General features: G+C 55.1%; 2 protein-coding genes across 2 annotated transcripts; one reads left to right on the top strand and one right to left on the bottom strand.

Moving 5' to 3' along the window:
* Positions 1-2,758: 2,758 nt before the first annotated feature.
* PtA15_1A471 (uncharacterized protein) lies at positions 2,759-5,239 on the bottom strand (the record flags this gene model as incomplete). The annotated part of the gene is made up of 6 exons (XM_053165502.1): positions 2,759-3,054; positions 3,161-3,383; positions 3,464-3,510; positions 3,589-3,816; positions 3,898-4,879; positions 5,051-5,239. 6 exons carry the CDS (start codon positions 5,237-5,239, stop codon positions 2,759-2,761), a joined length of 1,965 nt encoding a protein of 654 aa, XP_053016687.1.
* A 1,234-nt stretch (positions 5,240-6,473) lies between these two features.
* On the top strand, positions 6,474-8,469 carry PtA15_1A470 (uncharacterized protein; the record flags this gene model as incomplete). The annotated part of the gene is made up of 6 exons (XM_053165501.1): positions 6,474-6,581; positions 6,678-6,804; positions 6,886-7,035; positions 7,680-7,728; positions 7,824-7,943; positions 8,007-8,469. The coding sequence occupies 6 exons, from the start codon at positions 6,474-6,476 to the stop codon at positions 8,467-8,469; spliced, it is 1,017 nt and encodes a 338-aa protein (XP_053016686.1).
* Positions 8,470-8,784: the final 315 nt, after the last annotated feature.

The raw sequence follows: 8,784 nt of genomic DNA, 5'->3' as shown, positions 1-8,784 counted from the left end.
AGTGATTTGCCGTGCAGAACCATGCTTAGAAACGGCAGAACAGGTCCGTTCAGTTACTGCAAGTATCCCTTGCTTAGAATGATCCATTTAACCAAAATCAGTCAAACATATCTCCCAAGAATTAATGGCTGTACATAATTCTTGGAGGAACTGATGCTGGTCAATTTGCCTGCCTATGTTTCCAAAGGGTGAAGGCCTCCCAATCACTCAGGTTTAGTTACAGCTTGAGAACGGGGGTAGAACTGCTCCCAGTGGATCCCTTGTGAGAATAAAGGCTGGTTAGTGGGTAAAAATGACCCCTATCCGCCTTCTTCAAAAATATATGGGCCCAGGCTGAGTGATTATCAGTGTCTCAACTCCACACTGCTACTTTCTGCTAGCCTTCAGCGCTCCACATTGAGCCTGATCTATAGCATAACAATCCGCAAGTAGTAAATTTCTGCACTCCGCAATAATAATCCATAAGCAAAGTAGAGGTCACGTGAAACTCTTTTCACTACTCCCGTTTCTCCGTAAGGTGTAAGTACAGTGATAAGTAGTAAGTAAGATGATAGAAAGGAAAAAGAGAAGAGAATGAACCTCCACTCCTTTCCTTCCCTCCATGCGCATCTCTGTTCCCACCCAATCCCGCAGATCCAACACTTTCCCGCACTAGTCCGTCTTCTCTGCCCGCTTTCCCGCTTGTCATTGTCTCAGGCTCTGCTCCTCTCTGATGCTTGGCCTCCCACGCCCTCTGTCTAGTCCCGCTCTTGCCAACACCTCTGCCCCGGCTCCACCCGCTGGTGAAACCCACTTTGGCTGCTCTGGCTCACCTGCTGACGCGCCGCTGCTACCAGTCCACAAGTTTCTGTCCGCCGCAGTCCAGCCCTGCCTTTCCGCTCCAGCCCGGTTATCCAATCCAAGTTCCGCAATCTGTTCATTCCGTCTGTGTGCAAATTTCCCTAAGCTTTCTTAGCATGCTTTTCAGGCATCATCCTCAGTGCTTATGTCCCTGAAATGCACTCTGCGCTCAGCGGCTCTGTGCATTCCCGCCTGCGCTGTTGCCGAGTGGACATTCTACCACGCCTGCCCATATAAACCACCACACCGTGTGTGGATGCTTGGACATTGGGAGAGAGTCCTCAAGTCATCCCACCAACTCAAAACCCCAACAAGACGTTTATTGGTGGCGGTGAATTTATGCCAACAAATTCTAGAAGAATCATGCTCCTCTCAGGGTGCACTTGAGCCAGAGAGTCCCCGCATCTCGTGTTTTCTTTTCTCCTGCCTTGTCTTTTCCTTGTGGGTTTTAGGGAGAGGTCGGTGCCCCTGCTTCAGATGCAACCAAGAGGGAAAAAACCACACGCAATAGCATCCACAGTGCGCCCTGGTTGAGCTTCTGGACTTGACCTGCCACAGCCAGCACAAAGTAGTGATTGATCAGCCGGCTTGCTGTTATGATTGGGGAGACTCCCAGAAGTGATCCAGCGCCCCAGAACAAGACTTCCCTGCAAGAATCTAGCCCATTTGGGTCGGTGTCCCCAACTGTGCAGGTCGCCCAGATGCGGCACAAGTCATCCATCAGCCATGAAAGCCCCATCCCCAAAACAGACTTTCCACGTACTAGCATGCATAAGCATTAGGGGGTTTCAAACATGGTGCAGGTACCAGTTCAGGAATCCCAATTCAGGAAAACAAAGTTCCTGCAAAATGAATTTTCAAATTATTTCTGTATGTTTTTTGGGTAAAATTGGGTGGGTGTGCTGCAGGTGCCCTGATTTTGTCAATTGGGGGTTCCTGAAACAGGACCTGCACCATGTTTGAAACCCCCTATTGTTGTAGGCTTGATAAGGAGAGGCTCTTCACAACAAATCAGCCCATGATCACGCTCAGCCCAAGCTTCAATCCATTCATTCCATGCAAGTTTCCAGGCCACAAAGAGAACCCTCAAGAATAAAATAATCTATATTTCATTTGAAGAGCAAAGATGCGGTAAAGAAGCGCTAGAATATATAAATATGTACACAGATAAAAAGTATTGCTGATAAGTGTATAGATCTTGTATCTAATCTATATATGTTTATATGTAATGTGTCTATGCAGATCTATCCTCGTGGAGGATCTAGCAGATGTGGGTTGTGAGTATGCATGTGTGCACAAAGAAAAACAAAACGGGGGACGGAGGCCAGACGGAATCCACGTATGTCTGAAGTACAATAAAAAAGAGAACGCACAGAGATAACAAACACAGAGAAGCAGAAGCAAAAAAACATGGGTTGTTTTTTTGTGGGGTTTTACGTTGTTGATAGCACACGCCGATCTTGCGGAAGCAGAAGTAGCAGGGAGACGGGAGGACGGGGGCGAATGAAAGACGACGATAATTAGGGATAATAAATAGCAGTTTGTGTACAGCAGTCGAGCGTGGAAAGGAAGAAGAATGGGGGATGTGCGAGGCGAGAGAGCGGGCGAACGAGCGGGCGCGCGGAAACGAGCGTCGGAGGGGGAGGAGAGGGCGCGAAGACGCAGGGTAGGTACATGTAAAGGGGGAACGAGTGAATGGAGTGTCGAGGCAGGGCCCGATCCGGTGCATTAAAATAAGTTAGAGAGTGTGTATGTGTGTGTGATGGTCTAAGGGCGAGAGAAATCGGACTGCACTTTGGTAGTGCTGTGTCTTCTTCCAGTGACTGTCGGAGACCAAGGCCAATGGATAAAAAAAGAGCTGATGAAAAAAACGAGTGTTTGTGTGCGGGAGGGACGACGACGATGGGTGGACGGGGGATCAAAAGAGCCAACCAGAGAGCACGGAGGGCCAAGAGGAGACGGGCGGGTAGTTGAACGAGGCGAAGGGGTTGGAGGGGGGCGGGAGGGCGCAGGAGAAGGCGTGGCGGCCGGAGTCGTGGATGATGCCGATGGCGCGCCAGTGCAGCCAGATGGCGGCGACGATGGCCACGTGCCAGAACTGGTGCGAGTGGAACAGGGTGTCGAACACCCAGCCCGGCCGGATCCGTTCGGGCCAGTTGGTCGCGTAGAAAAACAGGCCGGCTAGGTACGAGAACACCGACGGTAATGCCGGAGCTACTCGCCCCATCAATTAAAGAGTGCAACACGAAATATCCGGTTTCAGAGAGACTCGTTTCCACACGGAAGATTCAGGAATGAGAGAGAGAGGAAGAAGACGGACAATAAAAGTTAAAGGTCTCGCGCAGGCCGTAAAGGTACGCCATGTGTGCTTGCGGGATCAATGCCGAGCCAGCCATGGAGACGAAGAAGACGATCCGGATCCCCTTGCTCTCCGGGCGATCGAAGAAGGGCTGGAAGGGCAGGATCATCCCGATGATACCCATGGCGACGGTGAAGGACATGTACAAGGCTGCCAGCTCCGGCCTGCAGTAAAATCCATAATACTACGTACAAAAAACCCACATCAGAACGGACGTGTCTCGAAGTCTGAGTTGTGTGTGTGTGTGGAGGGAAAAGATCTTACTTCCATGCTCATCACTGAGGCAGCAATCAGACCCGAAATGCCGACATCTGGAGAGGAAGAAAAGAAAGAGGATGAGTGTGGGGGATGGGGAGACGGGATGGAGACGAGGGGGGGGGGGGACCGACAATCGACACAAGCGAGTCTTCGGAACGGGCCAAGGGTGCCGCAGCCGGAGAAGAGGTGCCAGGCGGTGGAGCAGATCAAGCACTTGATGGCGCAGACGAGGAAGATCAGACTGATCACCCGGTCCGTCAGCGTCGAGCTGTCGGGGGCCGTGTGTGGGGTGGTGGGCCAGAGGAAGAATAAGAGGTAGAAGAGCGACAGTGTGCCGAAGAAGTGGGTGTGGATGTTGACTGTGAGTGAAGGGTAGTACGAGTCAGTAGATGATGTGGAGGTGATGATGCTGAGAAGGAGAGATGATTGAGGAACTGAACTGGTCTCGTTGTGCCATTGGACGCCGCTGAGTAAGAGATGGTGCCATCTGTCGAGCGGGATGAAGCGGTAGCCCTTGACGATGAACTGGTTATTCTTCCACTCGTCGGGGAGCTCGTGGTAGGTGAGCAAGCGGCTCGCGCCCATCTGGAGCGCGAGTCTGAGTTTCTCGGTTTCCGAGTCGACCCATCCCTTGAGTTTCTCGCCCTCCTCGCGAATGAACAGCTCGCCGTCGTGGAGCACCGCCTGGGCCTCCTGCTTGCATGCGCGGAGGGCGGAGCTGATCTGGCTGGAGGTCTGGCCGAGGGACTCGGAGAGGCCGGAGGGGATGGCGGGGAGGACCGAGGCGAGACGGTCGGACTCGTCGGCGAAGTACTGTCTGAGACTGTGTGGGCTGGGGAAGGCCTTGAGGATCTCGGGGGTGATCTGGTTGAAGGAGAGTGCGCGCTGGTGGCCCGACTTGAGGAGCAGAGCGTCGGGCAGGAGGATCGGGGGCAGGCAGGGCAGGCGGGCGGGATAGTGGGCCAGGAAGGAGAGCTGGGAGAGCAGCTCGTCCAGCTTCTGGGAGTGGAGCGTGAGCCGGTCGACGAGCTGGTTGGGGTCGGGGAGCATCGATGGCAGGCAGCCCGCCAGACGGTCGAGGGGCTGCTTGAGGCTGAGCTCGGCCAGGGAGGCGCAGATGTTCGGTCGGCTGGCTGTGGCTGTGGGGGATGGACAGGGCGAGTCGGGGGAGTTGAAGATGATCTGGTGGGTCGAGAAGAGGTCGAGCTTGAGCTGGTGGATGTAATGGGTGACTTGGTGAACGAATGTGGTCAGGCTGGGGAGCGTGGTGTTTTCTGGGGCGGAGGAGGAGAAGACGTCGAGTGGGAATCGCTGGTCGATAGCCTGCTGGTCGTCCTGGCTGCCAGGAAATGAGTCCAGAGTGGGGCTGTCTTCGTGCTTGACGAGTAAGGAGAGCAGTCGGAGGTAGTCGTAGTCTTGGTGCTCTGGGCTGGCGGGTGGGGTGCTGCTGCTGTTGCTCCTGCTGGTTCTGTTGCTGTTGCCACTGATGTTGTTGCTGGCATTGCTGCTTCTGCTGCTGCTGCTGCTGCTGCTGCTGCTGTTGCTGTTTCTGGGGTGGTGGTTTTTTGTGTTGTTGATGAGCCTGAGGCTGACTTGGACTAGCTTGAGATGGTTGTTGAGGGTTGAGTAGAGGGAGGGGAGTGAGATGGGTGGTAGGTCGAGTGACTGGATGGACTGTGGGGGTGGCTGGTGGTGGTGGAGTGAGAAGGGCAGGCTGTTGGTGGTGGTTGGGTGGTGTGAGGACAGGCTCTTGGATCTTCGTGGGGATGCTGAGCCCTTCATCGTTTCTGTGGTTGTGGTTGTTGGTGGCGGTGGTGGTGGTGGTGGTCGTTGTTGACCATCCTCCTTCCTTTATGGCTGGGGTTCTTGGGCTGTCACATCCCCTGTCACATGACACTACGTCACACACCCAATTCGGGAGGAAACTCCGCTGGTGTCGAATAAGCGAGCAGAAACCATCTGGACATCCAAAAGAAGCAGCCACAGTCCATACTACAACGCTCGAACACGACATCCAACCAGCCGATTAGGAACATCCCGAACTGACCAGCTTCCCCAGTGGGGTCACAAACAATGTTCGGTGTAAGACTCATTCCAGCCAGCTTCTCCGCCGACCCCCGGACTGGGTACATACCGGGGTGGGGCGTTGTTGGTAAGGCCCACTTTGCTGAAGGAGGAGGATGGTTGTGAAGGCCAGGCTGAAGATGGCCCATTCTCTTATTATTGAGGCTCAGCCTAGCCGTCTCAGCCGTGGCAGCAGCATGTCTGATCACCAGGATCTGCAGGGCAAGCAATCTTGGACCGCGTTCTGAGGCCCAGTCAGATTCGATGTGGTCACCAGCAGAATACTGTAGAAAGGCTGGAGTCATCATTTGGAGATGAGGGGCCAGAATGCTTTCGTGACACTCGCACTGCGTTGATGAGAACGTTGGCTCAAAGTTGTGTCAAAACTGTGTAGCTGGGTTTGGACCTGGCGATCAGATCTTGAGCTTCATATTTAATTTGCTATCAAATTGTGTTGTTTTGATAGATTAATGTTACGCTGTGGGTTGGTCTGTTCTGCTGACAGTTCTCATCTGCAAGGCTACCAAAAAAGGTGCATGGGCATCAAGCAGACTGGTGCCATGGCTATCCGCAGCGTGGTATCCGGTACAGTTAAACCAGGCCGTCTGGAGAAGATGTGGGAGCATGCCGACAGCTGTCTCCTGTCCTGCAGAACGGCGCGCGACGGCCGCCGGAGAATCCTGGCGGTGCGCCGACCTTACTATGGCGGGTCTTGCCGGGCCGAAGTGGGTGTGCCCCGAGAGAGCGGCAGGCACCCCACCGCCCAAGCTCAACGAAAGTATAACATACACACAGCATACAGGGAGACAGATGGTTGCCACGCCCAGCACGCATCTGTTCTGACGCCTTGGATACCGATTCACCATCCATCCATCCATCCAGCAGCAACTAGCAACCCCCATCACACCCCGGCGAGCGCAGACCGGACGCAGCCCCCACGACCCCCTAGCAGATGTCCGAGCACACCATCAACCAGACGATGGCCCAGATCAACCGCACCAACACCACATCCCCGGCCTCGATCCTCGTCGACCCCGGGCCGATCTACAACTCGTACACCGTCGGCTACTTCTTCATCGGCTTCCTCATCACCATCTCCTCCTCCATCCTCAACGCCTTCGGCATCAATCTCCAGAAACTCGACCTCAATAGACAGGCCAAGGCTGCCCCACCCCTCGCCCCCCGGAAATCCTGCTTCAGACCCCTCTGGCTGCTCGGCTTGTCGCTCTACATCCTCTCCCAAGTCTTGGGCAGCACGCTTGCCCTGCAGTACATGCGCTCAGGTAGCTGTTTTTTTTTTTTTTTTTTTTTGTTGTTGTTGTTGAAACAATCGTTTGGTTCGAAACTGACTTGATTTTTGACAGAATACGTTGCACCTCTCGGATCCGCCTCCTTGATCTTCAACTTTCTATTTGCACGATGGTTGCTGGGGACGAAGATCACGACGCTAGATGCGGTCGGCACGCTAGTGGTGATACTGGGCGTCGTGGGGGTGATCGGCTTTGGGAACATCCGCCAGGCGGGGATCGACGAGGAGGCGAACATGTCCCTCTCGACGCTGGAAGCGCTCTGGGCGCGGCCGGCCTGGATAGCCCATCTGGTCCTGCTCGAGACGATTACCTCCCTGGTGCTCTGGCTGGCGAACATCGGCTACGAGGTGATCGAGGAGAAGCGCACGTTCGAGGCCAGCCGGGTGTCCCGAGAGGAGGAGGACACGGACGTCGAGATGGTCCTGCGGAGGGGCGGCGGGCGGCGGTCGCGGAGCGGCTTCCTGGCACGCACCACCGGCTTCCTCGCGCCGGCCCTCTCCGTCCAGCAGAGGCTGAGGGGCGGGCTGAAAGGCGCGATCGAGAAGTGGTCGCTGAGCCGCGCCGACCAGTCCATGATGAAGCTCGACGGCCTCCTCTGGGGCTGCAGTGCCGGCCTGCTCGCCGGCCAGACCCTCATCTTCGCAAAGAGCTACGTCAAGCTCGTCTCCAACGGCCTCGACCATCAGCGCGGCGAGCCCAAGGACCTCGCTCATCCGCTCTCCATCCTCATCCTCATCCTCCTCATCCTCACCGGCGTCCTCCAGGTTTGGTGTCTCAATCGAGGTATCCCATCCACCTCTCCCCTCCTCCAACAAGCCCCAGCTGACCCTCCCCCTCTTTTCCTCTAGGCCTCAAGGTATACGACTCAACGCTCATCGTACCCGTGCTGTTTGCGACGTAAGTCCAGCAAATCCCTAGGGATCATTTTCAAAAATGGCTTGGTCTTAACAATCGGGGGGGGGGGGCTTCTTTTTTTTTTCTTTTTTTCTCAGATACACAGGCAGTGGATTTATCAACTCGTTGATCTATCTCCACGAGCTGCCACATTACCGGACAACAGTCCTACTGATGATCTGGCTATGCATGGCAGTCCTAGTGATTGGGGTGTGCATGTTGTCGGCGAAGCGAGTGGACGGGGCGGGGCCGAAGGCGAAGGCGATCGGGGAGTACTCGAGCACGGCGGATCCGGAGGGCGAGGCGCAGCAGACGGCGATCGGGCGGGAAGAGGCGGTGGGCATGGTGATGATCACCGCGGCCCACCCGATCAAGAAGCGCCGCTCGCCCTCGATCCACAGCCACCAGCCGGAGATCGGCGAGTATCAGCTGCGCCACTCCTCCGAGTCCGGCAGCGTGCGCTCGGCGGTCGGCCAGCTCACCAAGACCCTCCGGCCCACCCCGGCCGACCAGCACCCTGCTCATCAGCTCTTCGGCCGCGCCGGACTGGGTCGAGCGGCCCTCCCCGCCGACAACCCGTTCGACGACTTCGAGATCCTCGGCGACGAGCAGCTCCCCGAGGAGCGCGACCACCCCCTCAGCGGCGAGTCGTCCGGCGAAGACGAGATCGACGGCTTGCAGGACAACTCAGACGGATACTTTCACCCCCCTAATAAACCAGACCCACCTCATCGTTATTCTTGACCCCTTCCCCCCTCCCTCTTTCTTGTCACCCTTGGTCCGTCACATCCACATCCACACACATATTACATATATATATATATATATATATATATATGATTAATGCAACTATTCACACCCTGTTTAACTGGTTCACCTCCTATTTTGTCGTTTGAAGTGTGTATTTTATCTCCCTATCTCGTCTGCCTGAGTGTTCCTTTGGAGGTTTTGTTTGTTTGTTTCTGAGGAACCGGACCCTTTTTTTAATTAAGTAGAGTAGAATTAATCATCGGTCGGCGTTATCGTCAAACGTCAATAGATCTGTTTGAGATGGATAGC

This window comes from Puccinia triticina, chromosome 1A (genome assembly GCF_026914185.1).
Source record: "Puccinia triticina chromosome 1A, complete sequence".
Classification (NCBI taxonomy): Eukaryota; Fungi; Basidiomycota; class Pucciniomycetes; order Pucciniales; family Pucciniaceae; genus Puccinia; species Puccinia triticina.
The sequence above is the reverse complement of the archived record's forward strand: the minus strand, read 5'-3'. Positions and strand labels throughout refer to the sequence as shown.